Source organism: Cetorhinus maximus, chromosome 14 (assembly GCF_964194155.1).
Source record: "Cetorhinus maximus chromosome 14, sCetMax3.hap1.1, whole genome shotgun sequence".
Taxonomy (NCBI): Eukaryota; Metazoa; Chordata; class Chondrichthyes; order Lamniformes; family Cetorhinidae; genus Cetorhinus; species Cetorhinus maximus.
This window is the reverse complement of record NC_135892.1, coordinates 96392392-96409948: the sequence shown is the minus strand read 5'-3', so window position 1 is coordinate 96409948 and position 17557 is coordinate 96392392. Positions and strand designations below refer to the sequence as shown.

The 17557-nt window shown below is 40.9% G+C and overlaps 1 protein-coding gene across 1 annotated transcript in view; it reads left to right on the top strand.

The window, feature by feature from the left end:
• ryr2a (ryanodine receptor 2a (cardiac)) overlaps positions 1–17557 on the top strand; it is a 794383-nt gene that overhangs the window by 714432 nt on the left and 62394 nt on the right. Inside the window, exons 83-88 of the mRNA XM_078557297.1 lie at positions 477–557; positions 1520–1608; positions 6940–7068; positions 11839–11943; positions 12273–12354; positions 16144–17450. Coding sequence (XP_078413423.1) covers positions 477–557; positions 1520–1608; positions 6940–7068; positions 11839–11943; positions 12273–12354; positions 16144–17450 — 1793 coding nt within the window. The remainder of the gene's footprint in view (positions 1–476; positions 558–1519; positions 1609–6939; positions 7069–11838; positions 11944–12272; positions 12355–16143; positions 17451–17557) is intronic.

The following is a 17557-nucleotide window of genomic DNA, read 5'->3' as shown; positions in this document are numbered from 1 at the left end:
TATGTCACCAGTGAAACATTACGGAAGGGCAGCCACTTGTTTTATATTGTTATTCAAGGAAAGTTTAAAATTATCATGTATCACCAGGGCATTTTCATCTGTCTTTTAAATCCATACAGAAACATATAATTTATAAACTATACATTTAAAATTATAATTTTAGGACAATCAATAAATATTGGCAACAGCCATGTCAACTTCTAAAATAGTTTTCATGTGTTTTACTTTGAGTGTTTTCAGGTTTCATTTTTGGTAGGCATATTTTGTGTGTGGCTGTTTTCATTTGTTCTCTATCTGTGAAGTGCACTGTGTGGGCTTCTGATAGAACAGTAGCTATGATTAGCAACTATTGGGAAAATAGGTGGGTTTATATTTGTAATTGAATGAAAAGTGTGCAAACTTTTTAGATTTTGGATGCACATGCCAGGCTCCTGATACTGACGCACTGCACTCTCGCTATCACTGACATCTTGTAGGTGAGAAGGTGATGCAGGATGATGAGTTTACGTGTGATCTCTTTCGATTTCTCCAGCTGCTCTGTGAAGGTCACAACTCAGGTGTGTAACAAAGGCTGCTCGTGTTCTCTGGACATAGAACAGCACATTTACACTGCCATTGTAAAGCTAATGCCAGTCATACTCACATTCAACTTAGCTTTACCTTTTAACTGATAAACTATTGACATAGAAACGGAGATGAAAAAATCTACCTTTAAAATTGAAAGGATGCTTGATTATAGAGTCCAGGAATACCCAAGCTTTTGAGGTTGGAAGCCAGATACATGTTTCCAAGACAGTATGTAGGCCGTATATGACTGATTACACAAGATGTAAAAATGAAAATCTTCCATACACAGAAAATTCAAACAGCTGATTGTACAAACTCATATAGCACAAAGCATAAAATTGCAAGACTCCTAACATTAAAATACAAGACCAGCATGCACAAAATTGTGAAAACACCTGCACAGAAAATTGCGAACTCCCTAATACAAAATAGCAACACTATGTGCGCAAGATGTGAGATCCCAATACACACAAAACAGTGATACCACCCACATGCTAAAAAAAAGGCCAATAATCAACACAAGAAGTTTTTGTTATAATGTAAAATATCAAGACTTCCCAAGCACAAAATATAGCAAGGCTATATCCCCTAACAGAGATGGAACAAAACATTCCTCTACACAAAAATAATAAGATCTCACTAAACAAAAATAACAACATCCCCCACGTACAAAACCGATGGGAGCTTACCTCACACAAATACAAGACCCTCCAATATACAAAATTAGTGGGACTCTTGTACAAAAAAATTCCTGTATGCAGAAAAAGTGAAGACAACAGGCCACATCTTGGACACTCCAAATTGGACTATCATTGATTTCTCTTATTATCTTTGGGTCTCTATTTGATATGTATCAGACTGTTATCCATAACCATCCGTGAACTGTGGCAATAGAATGTATGTTATTTTGGATCCCTGTTCATTCTTTAAATTCTGATTTCTTGGTCTAAAGATTTCCAGAATTACCTACGCACACAGACGGGCAACAACACAACAGTCAACATCATCATTTCAACTGTGGACTACCTCTTGAGAGTTCAGGTACTGTCTGTCAGAGATATGTGCACATCTTCAACTTTAGTTAGAGCAGATTTTGTGTAGAGGCCATGTGCAAGTGAAGTGAATCTGAAGTATCACTCATTGTAGTTTTTATTTAAACAAGGAGTCAGATTCCGGTGGGCAAATGGGCTGGATAAGTGGCAAACATGCTCGACCTCAGCAATGTGAGGCCTGGGCAATTGAAACCCCCAGGACTTGACTGTATGCTTCCAGTCAGCTGACTGCCTCAAACAGGTCAAACACGTCAGCTGACTGGCAGACGGGCAGTCAGGAGGCTCACTGGCACAAAGGTAAACTGCGGTTAGGGCTTTGGAAGGGTTTTGCAGGGAGTGGGTAGCCTGGGACGGGGAAGCCCTAAAGTTTTGTTGTGGAACCCCAGGAAGAGCACCGCTGCTCCAAGTGATCCAAAAAGAAAAAAATACAAACTCGCCTTAAATGGTCTCTTCTGGTCTCAGATGTGTCACTCCATCTTCTGCCGGCAGGCAGGTCACACTGACGTCCCTTCGCAAGCCAGTTTAAATTGTAACCCCAGCCTGATGACACCACACCAACTGCATATTTAAAGAAAGACCCACCATCTTCAGGTATGCAGGTTAAAATGGAAGACAGCGGGACATTAATTGGTGGGTGAGTCAGTTGATTTTAACTGTCCATCCATCTGCATTCTGATGGGCGAGTCAGGTATAAACACCCCTGGGTTAATTCAAATCTAATTAGTGAACTTTATCTTCCAATGACCTGCTAAAGTTGCTACCTTAAAAAGATATAAGCTCTAATTTTAACTCCGGGCAAGTGCATGAAACCCGGCTATTTTAACACCTGGGCAATGTTTGAATAGACAGCGTACGCTGGCCCAGCTGGTGATGCTCATGTCCCATGAAAGAATAAAAAAAAGACCAGGTTTAACTCCCAGCCCATCTGGCATCACTGACCTCAGGCTGTCTGATGCGGAGAAGCTAAGTGAGTGCAGCGGAGGTTGCAGCTGGGGACCTACAGGAACATTCACCCGCAAGGTAAGTGAAGAGGGGGGAAACAGAGTCCCAACACTCTTTATGGAGCACTCCTGGTGTCCCTGGCTCTGGGGGTTTTGAATGTCAGTGAAGCCCCCACTTACCTGGAGAGAAGGCCTCACATTATTCAAAATGTACCTGTTAAAAATGAAATGGGACACTTGTATCACTGGTGAGTGCAAAACTGTTGGTATTTTAACCTCTCCACGCATATCCCAATCTTGTCATTTTGTTTGTTACTTGATCAGTATGGGGCACACGCAATATGCTCCATTGTAGGCTGTCCGATCACCCATACCTGGTCATTAGTCAGTTTTAAAATTGCCTCTTCTTCAATACTTTTATCAATTGGTTGTTCTCCTTTGTCACTTCCCTCATCCTGCTTTGTAAATATAGAAACAAGCAGAATTAATGTTTCAGGTCTGTGACCTTTCATGAGAACTTCCTGATGAGAGGTCACAGACCTGAAACATTAACTCTGCTTTTCTCTCCACATTTGCTGCCAGACATGTTGTCTGTTTCCAGCATTTTCTATTTTCATTTCAGATTTCCAGCATCTGCATATTTTGCTTTTGTGCTTATTAAACATCTATGCCATTCTTTTATTCCCTTCATTATTTAAGACCCTTTCTTTGACACATTTTTACTTCTGATATATTTATAAAAGCCTTTGTCATCATGCTTTATGTTGGTTGCAAAACAAGAGTTATAACAATGGCTTTTATACTCACATTGAAATCCTTTTTTGTTTCTAATCTCTTGGCCTGGTTTTCTTCTGTGTTACTAGCCTTAGTTTTGAGGAAGACTCAGGAAACCATCTGAATTATTCAAGGTTAACAATACACAGTTTTGTATTGAGTTAATTTACAATGGTCAATGGATTATAAAAGATAGCTGGTTCAAGATCCCGCAATGAAACAAGAAGTATTGTGAATCTATGAACATCAACTGGCCTTGTAATCAAACAAGAAATTATTTAGTGATAAATTGTGAATAAGAGGTTGAATGATGAATTGAAAACTATGCAGCTAGAAGAATTTCTATGCTCACTAGGTGTAATGGTGAGTATGCATTCAAAAGAACATTTTGCTAATGCTGCTACACATTCCGACCAGAACAATTAGTCTCCCCACTTTGTATTCCTGCTGTGAATGCTAGCTGTGTAGTACGCAGTTATTTATCAAATTTTCTTTGTGCATGGGAGTCAGCACGTGTTAACTGAGCACAAAGTGGATTACCATGACTGGAGTGGGTGCTACCTTTACCCCAGAATCCTAAAATTGGCCCAGGGAGTGAACAGGCTGCAATTGGGCCACCCAACCTGGGAGAAAGTTTAGGGGCTGCCAGGAGCAGAGCAGGCTGTTTAAAAAGCCTGCCTTGGTGATGTAGGGCTTCATTACAACTACAACAAAAACAGGAGAGGCCCTCCAGCCTCACCCTTCAACCCCTACACACACCCACATATTTCTGAGCTCTCAGCCAAGAATACATAATGAGGCTTAGCTGAGAGCCCAGTGATCCATTAGCCTGTTGAAACACCTGAGCCACAGGGAAAACATTGCTTGATTGACAGCTCTGGCTCTCTGATCGATGCTGTCAATTTCAGAATATTTGTTTACAAAAAGTAAAGAAGTTTCAAGTGCTTGCAGTTTCAGCCATTGTTACTTTAAAGGATCTGAATGATTGAGACTTTTATTAGGCTGTAGTAAAAAGGAGTTTTTTTTTAAGAAAGTGGAAAGTTATCAACAAATGACTTCTTTAAAAAATTGTTTTTACACATTCTACTGTCACAAAGAGTTTGTTGCCTCTATACAGCATATAGGGAGTGAATGGGCACGGAAATGCCATAGCATGGCATGGGGGATATGAGGGGCCAAAGGGGTTGTTGTGGGGGGCATAACTTGGCATGGGGGGGCATGAGGAGGACCTTTTGAACTTAGCTTTCAAAAGGTTCCCTCATGCAGACTTTGGTTCATGACATCTTGGACTTGCTGTGAACCACGACTCATTGAAATGCTGGCTCGACTCCATGATAATTGTGGAGGAATAGGACATCCCTATCCCCGCAACAGAGCCAGCTAGGTCAGGAACGCAGGATGCGGCCATATGATTCAAAACGTTAAAAGGCACTACCGAAATTGAGAAACCCCAGTTAATTCTGGACTCAGGACATGCCTGCCATTTTTAAAGGGCTCCTGAGTCATCCTGACCTGACGAAAATCTAGCTCTTAGTTCTTTTTTTGGAGGAAATCTGAATTTCCACTGTATTCCCGACCCGGAATTCCCCCCGTGCCATTTTCTTCTGGTCTTTTTGTGGTTCGGGAATGCCTAGCGAGCAAAATGCACACACCTTGCCGCCGCTGCCCCCCTCCCCCCCCCCCGTCCCCACCCAGAGCTTGGGTTCCCCATTTTAAATGAAGGATGAAAATCAGATTTCCTCCCGCACACCATCTTTGTTTGGTGGTGTGGGGTTTGAAAGCTCATTAAAAGCACGCCAGGTTTGAGAGTCTGTGAAGAAAATGGAAAAGCTGATTAAGAGTCTGGAACATTCTAAAAGGTAAGTGTAAAATGTTTTTGCACCTTCAAATGTCACTATTAGGTGCTGTATTGTAATGGAGATGTGTTTTTAATGCAGTGATTCATCATAGAGATCTGACCTTTAAAGGTAAATTGATTGTTGCATTGACCAGCCTTGGGTATTTGTTCACATGCATTAGAGTGCTTTTCCAATGGAGAAAGCACCCCAATGCAGTGAAAAATGTTGTGAAATGTCTTGTTAGCCTATGCTGTCACCTTATCTACTGTGATTTAAATGGCTCTGGTTGATTAAAAAGAACGCTTTAAAAAATCTAACACCCTGCTCCCTTACATTGATTGATAGGCACTGTGCTTTGAAACTGAAATGAGCACCTACTGTTCTTTCCTTCCCAGAGAGAAGTCTATTGATTGGATAGCTGTGGTCATTATCAATGTTTGGCTGACTTTCAAATGCTAATAGGTTTCAGCACAGTCAGTGTTCCATTCACCTGAGAATGAATGCCAGTTTGAAGAAGTTGTGATAATAGACTTTGATGGCTGGTTTGTTGACACAAGCTAATAGAAACAATGATATGGAGGCTTTTATTAGATGATGAGAAGTTTTTCACTGTCAAGGAATGTGAAATATATTCTATTGATATTGCATGGAGTCTGAGGTCTACACATAGTCTATACTGGGTGAGTGGCTCTGGAGGATACATAAGTGTGGGGGGAGCGGCGGTGGGGGCAAAGAGGTGGCATGGGTGATCTGAGGGGGTGCATGGATTGGCATAGATTTAGGTGGCCTTTAAATCCTTTTTGGGAGCTGGGATATGTGTTGGAGAATCAAAGCGGGGCCTTCTAACTGGCTCAGTTCCGCACCCACACTCCTCATGCAGTCCAGTGCAGCTCACAAACTGACCCTAACCCCCAGTGTCGAAAAGCAACAAAAATGGCATGTGAAGTCACACACGGGTTGGGTTTGCAGTTTACAAGCCACAAAAGTGTACAGGTTGGGTTTTCCCCGAGCCCTGAGGAAGATTCGGTCTATGTACTTCAGTTTATAAGGCGTTCCCAGTATACCAAGGACCACTTAGTTACTTTGTGAATAAAAGTGGAGAATCCTGGAAATGTACAGACAACAAGAAAAAGGTTCCCATAGATGGATAGGGATCTATTGTATCAACCTCTTGAATGAAGGATCTCTGTGCAAAATATTATGATTTTTATGATCTTTTTAGATCATAAATTTTTAGATCATTTGTGATCTTCCTTTAGACATTAGTGGATCTTTTGTATATTACCAGCACTTATTTCTTTTTAACACTTCATTGCATTTCCAATGCATGTGGTGTAAAACCAGAGTGCCATTACAGCTAATGAATACAGGCCCTCCTGGGTAGATTAGAACTCCCAGACTTTTTTATCTCAACTGATTAGCACAAAAAGCACTAGAGAATTACCCAGTCCTTTTCGGATCAAACTTTTTAATGAAGTGGATTGGTAGCAATTTATGAAGTAATTGAGCAGTAGTATTTTCAGTTTCTTTCTGATTGCCTTCTCAGTTGTGCAATAACTATAATACAGCCTTTCCGCAAGAAAGTATATTGGTTGAAGCTGCACATTCCTACGAGTATACTAAAATACTCGGGAAAACAGTGACCTCTGATTTAAGGCTTTGAGAGCGCATTAAACTCATTAGATATCGGAGCACCATTTGGATCTTTGAAGATACTTTACACTGGGCGTATGTAATTATGACCAATATTTTTTGTCTTGTTTCCAGGAATCGATCAGTGATTTCTATTGGTTTTATTCTGGGAAAGACATCATTGATGAACAGGGACAGCGGAATTTCTCAAAGGCAATCAATGTGGCAAAGCAAGTTTTCAACACACTTACAGAGTACATTCAGGTAGAATCAAAGAAAGAGAGTTAGTACTACTCTAGAATAGACTTGTTTGGTGACAGGATCAGATTTATAAGCTGTGTTATGGCACAGCAGGTGGTAAATGCCGAGCTGCTCAAATCCCAGAGGGAGCTGCCAAAATGATTTTTGCGACTTGCATAGTATGAGGTGCAGTTCTGAACTCAGGAAATGATGTCCCCGACTACTTGTGATGATTTTATAGTAAAGTAAAAATTTATTAAAAGAATAAAGAAAAAACAAATTAAACACAATTACACGTCAACGCACAAATGACTTCACACAGTAAACAATACTTTAAAACAGTTCCACAAATCTTAACTTAACTACCCTCAGAGCTAACCTCCCCATTATCTGTTCAGCAATTGTACTTATAGATATTAAAATCTATACAATTCAAGGCCAGAGATTTCCCCCATTGGGGGCGGGGGTGTTGTGCGGGGCTGGGAGCGGACCCGATCGGGTGTGTGCCAGCATTTTACGTGGGCAGGCCAATTAAGGCCCACCCAGCGTGACCTCCGCCCGGAGGCGCTGAGCGCTCCCTGTGCGGGCGGGGGGGTTGCCTGAGTCGGGGCCTGCGTGAAAGAGTACAGACGTCTCCCTAAGGCACAGAGGTGCTTCAGGGAGATCAGTTTAAATGTAAAACTTTGAACGAAAAGAATTCAAAACTTTTGAAACATGTCGCCTCATGTCACATGAGCTGGGACACGTCATTGAATTTTTAATAAAACTTTTGTCGAATTTTTAAACACTTCATGAAATGCCCATGGATGAGGTTCCATGAAATATGCGAAGGCCGCCTGGGCTCTTCGCCTGCCCGCCAACCAAGGATGGGCAGCTCCTTTAACTGTTTTAATTACTTTTCAATTGGCCTTATTAGGCCTTTGACAGTTTGGTAGGCGTGCAACTGACTCGGACGTGTGCCCACCGAACTGAAAATCTAAATGATGCTTGGTGATGTCGGGACGCCTGCCTGACGTCACCGCATGTCATTTTATGCATTGGTGAGCGGGCCCCACCCCCGCTCGCCGAAGGGAGAATTCTGCCCCAAGTAATTTTTGCCACAGTGCTTTTTCCTTGGGCGCCCTCTGAGGCTGACAGCAACTGGGTCTGGCCTTGTTCATACTGTCTTCTTGGAGTTCTGTCCAGCTATCCTGCTGTCTTCTGGGAGATTTAAGCAGTTACCCCCTCACATAAGCTTCAGTATTTCCAGAAATGCATTCCTTCCCTTTGATCTCTCCATTGTCTCAACCAGTCTCTTTAGAAATGCTTTCTTCCCAGACTTGATTAAATCGTTCTTGACTTTAGCTCTTCGACTTGTAAAAGCAAACTTACCCTATCTTTATCTCACTTCCTTACACCTTTTTGCAACCTGTATATATCAATCCCCCTTTGAACTACAACAACTCAATTCAAAAACACTCATGTTATTGCTTTATGTAAAACTCTGATTGAAGTTCCTCTTGGTTCATTAACATCTCAAAACAACTTCTTACTGTTGACTTTAGACCCTTGTCATCACTCTAGCTCTTAATCCGATTACAGCCTGACCTCCGGTATATAAGAAAATATGCCAGGGTTATTACCAGAAGAAAAATATTACAATTTCTTGTTTTCTTGACAGCTGTATATTGTTTTCACCATAATGGCTCTGATTTTGTGGTAGAAAATAATGTTGAGGCTATCAATGCTTACCATCATTAAGGATTAACTCAGACAGCAATCTCCATTGTCTGGATGTGCACAGTTAAAGTGAAAAGTTATTGTCCATTCCACACCAGGTCCTCCAAAAGGTTAACTCTAATGGTATATCATCAAAAGATTTGGAATTCAAACATGTGAAGCACATGATATTGTGGTACTGACACATTAGATATGCACTAACCATATTAGTAAAAGTTGAGATTGGCAATTCAAATGTAAGTGTAATCTTAGTTACTACCAATCTCTCGGGTACTGAAATTTGAATTTTAAAATTGTGGATTCTCATTGCTAGATTTTAATTATTCTTGGAGATTAAAAAAATTAAAACTGAAAATTTGTTCTCAACACTTTCTTTGTCTCTTTCATCTCTCTCTCAGTCCTATCTTTCTTTCCCTCTCTCTACTTTGCTTTCAGTACATGATTTTACGTAGAATTAAATATTCCACCTTACACTTCCTGGTTCAGATCATCGCTCAGTAAGAATCCTTCAATCTGATTGGCTGAGGAGACAGGATGTTGCTTTCCCTGTTCACACAGATCCCAGAACCCTTGTAGGAAATGCCACATATATTGGATTCCTCATTATCTGTAAATTGCAACTCAAAGCCTATAAAAAAATCTGTGGCCCTCTGTAAGCATAATGAATGGTGGTGCATTAATTCATCACTGGCTGCAAAGTCTGAGTGAACATCATGCATCGACATTGTAGTGCATGTCGATGCGACTCACATCATTGATTTATATATCAGAATTATTTGTCAAACAATTTTCCAGGAACATAATAGCCCCAATAATTACTTTATAGTTACTGTTAGCAGAACAGTTATATAATGCTTAATATTTAATGAAGCAAAAAGTCTGAAAGGAATAGGAGAAGGCCATTCAGCTCCACAAGTCTGTACTGCCGTTTCATTAGATATGGCTAATCTATACCTCAACTTCAGTTATTTAGCTAGGCTCCTTTTCCCTTGGAACCCTTACAGTATAATAAATCTATCTCAATCTTTTAAATTTCAGTCAACCCAGCACCAATGGATCTTTGGGGGAAGAGAGTTCTAAATTTCCACTATTCCTTGCCTGAAAAAATTGTTGCTGATTTTGCTTCTAAATGGCCTAGCTCTAGTTTTATGATTATGCCCCCCTTGTTCTGATTTCTCCATCAGAGAATATATTTTTCTTCCTACACTGTTGAATCCCTTACATCATTCTAAAGACCTAATTAGATCACCCCTCAGTCATCCAGATTCAGGCACATATACACCACATTTATGCAAAATGTCATCCTAATTTAACCTTTAAGCCCATTTTCAGAATTATACAGCACAGAAGGAGGCCATTTGGCGCATCATACCTGTTTTGGCTCTTTTAGAAAGAGCAGTTCATCAGTTGTAAGTAAATGAGACCTGGGCCTCAAAACGGCTTGTGCCTCCCTGCAGAAAGAGCAGGTGAGCAGCGGGTGCACTCTGCCCACCTTCCACACTCTGCTTTCAGTACATGTGCCACATTTACAATTATTGCAGAAAATAACAGCTCATGGCGTAGGGGGTAACATATTGGCATGAATAAAAGATTGGCTTGCTAAAAGGAAACAAATTAGGCATTTTCTGGTTGGCAAGATGTGACGAGTGGAGCGCCACAGGGATCAGTCCTGGGCCTCAACTTTTTACAATTTATATAAATTACTTGGGTGAAGGGACTGAAGGTATGGTTGCTATATTTGCTGATGACAGAAAGATAGGAAAGTAAGTTATGAAGAGCACTTAAGGAAGCTACAAAAGGATATAGACGTTAAGTGAGTGGGCAAAGATCTGGCAAATGGAGCATAATGTGGGAAATTGTGAAATTGTCCATTTTGGCAGAAGAATAAAAAGAAAAATATTATCAAAATGGTGAGAGATTGCATAGCTCTGAGATGCAGAGGGATCTGGGTGTCCTAGTGTGTGTGTCGCAAAACTTTAGTATGCAGGTACAGCAAGAAATTAGGAAAGCTAATAGAATGTTATCGTTTATTGTGAAGGGAATTGATTACAAAAGTAGGGAGGTTATGCTTCAGGGCATTGGTGAGACCAAACCTGGAGTGCTGTGTACAATATTGGTCTCCTTACTTAAAGAAGGATGTAAATGAGTTGGAAGCAGTTCAGAGAAAGTTTACCAGACTAATACCTGGAATGGATGAGTTGTCTTATGAGGAAAGGTTGGACAGACTGGACTTGTATCCACTAGGGTTTAGAAGAGTAAGAGGAGACTTCATTGAAACAGAAAAGATCCTGAGGGGTCTTGACAGGGTGGATGTGGGAAGGATGTTTCCTCTTATGGGACAATCTAGAACTAGGGATCACTGTTTAAAAATAAGGGGTTGACCATTTAAGATAGGGATGAGGAAAAAAAAAATTCTCTCAGAGGGTCATGAGTCTTTGGAACTCTCTTCCCCAAAAGGCAGTGGAAGCAGAGTCTTTGAATATTTTTAAGGCAAAGGGATAATAGATTCTTGATAAGCAAGAGGGTGGAGGTTATCAGGTAGGCAGGAATGTGGAGTTGAAGTTACAATCAGATCAGCCACGATCTTATTGAACGGCGGAGCAGGCTCAAGGGGCCGAATGGCCTACTGCTGCTCCTATTTCATGTGGTCGTATGCTTGTTGTGCATCTCAAGTTAAAATTGGCCCTTCTGTCCCCGTTGTTTTTTTTAGTCAACATATGACTAAAATTGTAAAGATTAATACAGTGTTGACATAAACAAAATCAGGTAAATTTCTGATATAGTTTGAAGTGTCAGATATTTGAGTACAAAGGCAGGATGAACTATTTTAACTTGGTTGCCTCCGGAGAGTCAGCATCGATTACGAACAGAAGTCCCAAAATGAAACTTGAGATCACAACCATCTGACTTAGAGTTGAGAGAACAAATCAGCTGAAAAAAGTTGACATTTATGATTCAAGATTCTGCCACAAAATATGCAACCATTATTCTGGTTCCAAAGGTCCCTGATTTAATAGTCAACTGGTACAATGTACATGATACTAGAACTGCACTAAACTCTCTTTACTTCTGTAGGGCCCCTGTACTGGAAATCAGCAGAGTCTGGCACACAGCAGGCTGTGGGATGCAGTGGTTGGCTTTCTTCATGTCTTTGCCCACATGCAAATGAAACTGTCCCAGGTTAGTAAGTAGGTGTCCAACGGATTTGATATTTATTCCAGACTCAGGTCATGTGCCCATCTCCAGGCAATACATTTCTAAAGGACAAAAAGATCTGAAGAACTAAGGGAAAATTTAACAGAAAAAGCTACAATAAAATGACATTTAAAAAATTACTGTAAATTGAGTGAGCTGTACTTTGCTAATTTAGAATAGACAATGGTACACAGCGTTGTACCATTACTTGATCCTTGATATTCAACTGCAATTCCAGAAATTTGACAAAATAAAAAATGAACACAATAAATGGCTTGAAATAATTTATTGCAGTGTCTACATATAATTTCTAGGATTCTAGCCAAATCGAGCTGCTGAAGGAGTTAATGGATCTCCAAAAGGATATGGTGGTTATGCTGCTGTCAATGCTGGAAGGTAGGTAAGGGTCAGTGAAATGAGATGAGAGACAAATAATTTTAATTCATAACTTAATGAGTAAACTGTTTTATTTTGAATTCAGTATTACTCTCACTTCTGCCTGTTCTTTTGCTTGCCCCCTCATTCTCAAACTGTCCCATTTTTAACTTAGATACTTTTTCCTTTCTGAAATAATGTAATCTTACTTTCCCTAGACTTTACTACTCTGAGATTGAACCTTGGAAGTTTACAGAGTAAAAAGAGACTATGTGGCTCATCATAGTAGTGCCACCTCAATGCTAGAGCAATCCAAGACTGTCCTGCATTTTCACCGCTATAAATATCTATACAGTTTTCCCTTAAAATATGTAATAGTCTCTGCCTCACATGCTGTTTGTGACAAAGCATTCCATGTCCCAACAACCCTGTACATAAGAAAATGTGTCTTCACCGTTGTCCTCTCACTCACTAATGATTTTAAATTAATGAGCCCTCATCACTGAGCCCCCATCTGAAGCAATCTTTCTCTGTTTAAACTAGGGAAAGCCTTTGGGATTTTAATTACACTATCAAACCACCTCCAGCCTTCTCCACTCCAGTACAGATAATACTAATATCTCATATTCCTCCACATAACTATAGTCTCCTGTTGCTGGTATTCTGGTGACCCTATGCTGTACAATCTCTATAATGTTCTCTCTAAATGGGGCACTCCAAATTGCGTACAATAGTCTAACTCTGGATAACCAATGTTTTGTAGAAAGTTATCATTACTTTGTTACTCTTGCACTCTGTAACCTGTTGATAGAACTCAAAATTCTACTGATGTTTTTAAAGGTTTTATCTAACTACACTTTCAAGGAATTATGCATTTGATGCCTGGGTCCCTTGTGCTTCCACACCCTTCTCTGCCTTTACATTACGTATATACTTCCATTTCTTGCTTCTCCTCCCAACATATATTATCCATATTAAATTGCAATTACCACTTTGCTGTCCATTCTGCTAACCTGTGTATGTCTTGCCAAAATATGTTGCAGTCTTTACTGTACAAAACCCCTCCTTTCATATCACCAGCAGATTTTGCGACTTAGTTTCCCAAACTCAAGTCCAGATCATCAATATATATTGAGAACAAAAGTGAAACCAATAACACAAGATGTAGGAGCAGGAGTAGACCATTCAGCCCCTGGGGCCTCCTCCAGCATTCAATAAGACCATGGCTGCTCTGATTGTGGTCTCAATTCCACTTTCCTGACTGCCCCAGACCCAGCTCTGACCTCTGCGGTACAAAAACCCCAAAACCTCTCCTATCCAAGCAAACCTATTTACTCTACCTCTTTATTCTCAGTCCATGAACCAAATTTCTATCCATTCTGCTACATTCCCAATTATACCTTATGCCTGAATTTTTCTAAGCTGTTATTGAACGCCTTCTGAAAAACATGTATACCACAACCACAGCATTCCTTTTAGCTCCCCATATGTTCATGTTTCCAAAAGAAGATTTGTTAAATTTGAAGTTGGGAGAAGCTTTCATTAAAAAAGGGATTTAATTGGCTGCAAAACATAGGTTTGCATAGGCTACCTCTTGGCTAACTGAAGGCTAGAAAAGTTGATCAGCCGGGTCCAACAATTATGACAATTTTTGATGCATTATTACATGTTAAAACAGCAAGGAGCTGCTGATGGATAATGACAACTTGAATATATATAGCAATTTTTAACATTAAAAACATTTCAAGGTAGATTACAATTAAGCGTGTAAAAATGGAGCCAGGAAAGAATAAATTTGAGGGGGGGGTGGGTAGTATTGCGGGTGGGGTCGAGGTAGTGAAAGCTTGGTTGAAGAGATGATTTGAGAAGATTATTAAAAGGAGCAGAGAAAGGTGGAGTGGGTGAGGAACTACGGGAGTGGAGCTAGAAGGCTTTGTTACTGATGTTGGGAGTGAAGGATGGGTGAATGTGCAAAAGGTCAGAGTCAAAAAGATTTTATGCATTGGAGATCTGGAGGAGCTTGCGGAGATAATGGGTAACGAGAGGGATTTAAAAATGAAAATGAGAATTTAACACTCAAGTTGTTGATGGATTAGAAGTCAGTGTAGATCAGTGAGGGCAGGGGTGATGGGTGAGTTTGAACTGAGTAGCAGAATTTTGCACAAATAAGAGTTTATAGCGTGTGCAGGACAGGAGGCAAGCAAAAAGAAAGCAGAAATGAGCAATCTCAAGCGGTGTATAGGGTATTGGGTCTGAAACTCAGCTCAAGGTCAAGTAGGATGCTAAGGTTGTGAACAGTCTGCTTCAGCCTGGGATAGTGGCCAGAGAGGGTGATGAAATCAGTTGTAAAGTTGCAGCATATTTTTGGCATGCATATGCTAACTGATACAGTGGGCGGAATTTAATGCACTTGCCCATGGTAAGTTTGTTGGCGGAGGGGGCATTTAATCAGGCAGGAAATCATCACTGGGAGGATCCTGATTCATCAAAATACTCACTCAGCTTTTTCTGATTCAACTTTATGGTCTTCTTTCTCATCAGTCTCATCTTCTTTTGTTTTCTAATCCTAGAAATACATTTGTGAGTAAAATGATTCAGGTGGGTGTAGTACTGATAGCAGCCACCACCTCCCTGGTGGTGCTGCTGAGCAATGCCAATTGGAGGCCGGCAGATCTCTTCTGCCCCTGGGTTCTTTGATCCCGGAGAAGGCCTACTGCTACTCAGCTAAGTGCGTGATTGGTCCCCAATGTGGTGGACCTACCTGAGAAGAGGCAAAATGGGCCTCTCCCTGGCTCTCCAGCCAGTGGGTGAGACTCCCGTTGCTTGCATTAAGTATTGCCCAGTGTCTACAAATCAGGTGCATGCAAATAAACATGAGGAGGAGATGAAGGATGGGGTTTAAGGGGAATTTGTAAATTACGGTGTATCATTATTGTTGGAAATGCTCCGGCAAGGTTTCAGATGGTAGACTGGAACCTTGCAAGGGCAGAACCATGATAGAAAGCTTATGGAAGAAACTTGCCCAACTATGTTGCATGCTGCAGACAGAGCAAGAAACAAAAGATGATCACAATGACAGAGGATATCATTCATGACTTTGGTTAGGACTATCTTGATACGGTCAGAAGAGTGGAACCTGGACATGTAAGATTTGAAGTAGGCTATTATTTGAGAGTTGGGCATGGAGTTGATTGATAATGAAATATTGAACAACATTGGGGAGGAAAGAGAGATTGGGGCTGTGATGGCAGTTGGCAAAGCTTCCAAAGGTGTACTTATTGAGAGAGGAGGAGCCACAGGTTTCCTTGTGGGTGTAGAGGTGTCGTCTTGCTCCTCTCAGTCCACCAAGAGACCTTAATAAAATTTAAACATAATTACCTCCTAGACTTTCTTCTGGACATACTCATCATTGGCAGCTAGTTTCCCTGGTGAGGCCTGTATTGGTGCCAAGGCCTGAATTACATCCTGGGATCCTGACTTTTGTATATTCTCTGCAGGTGGCAAGGCCCTCAAATGCTGCCCCAAATGACGTAGGCATGAGTGCAGCATCCTTCTGGAGGGAAGGAAGATGCCTCTGTTTTAACCTCACAAATACCCCATTCTCACTTTGTGTTGGGGGCGTTGAAATCAAGCCTTTGGTTTATGAAACACCATGCACTGCTACGGAACAGCAAAGCCTGATTAGATCAAACCAATTAAGTCATGCAATACTAAGCAAAGCAAATACTTAATTTACATGTGAAAGAACTTTGATAACAAAAGGTTAACAAAATGGACCAAATGTAACATTGTATGAATTACTTACTTCAGGCAATGTCGTCAATGGAACTATTGGCAAGCAGATGGTGGACATGTTGGTGGAGTCTTCAAACAACGTGGAAATGATCCTCAAATTCTTTGACATGTTCCTTAAGCTAAAGAACCTAACCTCATCTGATGCATTCAAAGAATACGACCCTGATAGCAAAGGTCTGATCTCCAAGAGAGATTTCCAGAAGGCCATGGAGAGTCATAAACACTACACACAGTCAGAAACTGAATTCCTCCTCTCTTGTGCAGAGACTGATGACAATGAGATGTTGGATTATGAAGAGTTTGTTGAAAGGTTTCATGAACCCGCAAAAGACATTGGTTTCAATGTTGCAGTCCTACTGACAAACCTGTCAGAGCACATGCCTCATGATACTCGGCTGCAGACCTTCCTCGAGTTGGCAGAGAGCGTTCTCAACTATTTTCAACCGTTTCTCGGCCGTATTGAGATTATGGGAAGTGCCAAACGGATTGAGAGGGTATACTTTGAGATCAGTGAGTCCAGCAGGACACAGTGGGAGAAGCCACAGGTAAAGGAGTCTAAGAGGCAATTCATCTTTGATGTGGTAAATGAAGGAGGAGAGAAAGAAAAGATGGAACTATTTGTGAATTTCTGTGAAGACACTATCTTCGAAATGCAGTTAGCAGCACAAATCTCAGAGTCAGATTCTACTGAGAGGTCTGTGAGTAAAGAGGAGACCCAAAAGGATAAAATGGAGGAAGAAGATCCCAAAATGAGCTTTTTTTCCATGACAACAATTAGATCTGCCTTAATGGCTCTCAGGTATAATGTGATGATCCTCATGAAGTTGCTGACAACTAAAAGCCTCAAAAAGCAGATGAAGAGAATGAAAAAAATGACAATGAAGGACATGATTATGACTTTGTTTGCTTTCTACTGGAGTTTATTGATCGGGTTCTCCCATTTCGTATTTAGTGTTTTCCGTGGGTTCTTCCGCATCATGTATAGCACTTTCTTGGGTGGCAGCCTTGTTGAGGGAGCCAAGAAGATTAAAGTGACAGAACTTTTAGCCAACATGCCAGACCCAACGCACGATGAGGTACGAGGTGAAGTTGGAGAAGGAGAGGGGAAAGTTACACACTCAACCCTGCCTTCTGAAGACTTGACTGATCTAACAGCTATCACTGAGGAGAGCGACTTCCTATCTGATATCTTTGGTTTAGACCTTCGACGTGAGGGAGGCCAGTACAAGCTGATACCGCACAATCCAAATGCTGGCATGAGTGATCTAATTAGTCCACCTTATCTTACTGTTCCACTTCCAGAACTTCAAAGCAGCCATCAGGTGATGCATAACACCAGCCATCCTCTTATGGCGGTTGCTAAAGACTTTTGTTGCACAGTTTCTGTTGCTTCCTTGCCGGCAGTCAATCAGGTAAATTCAGCAGCCTT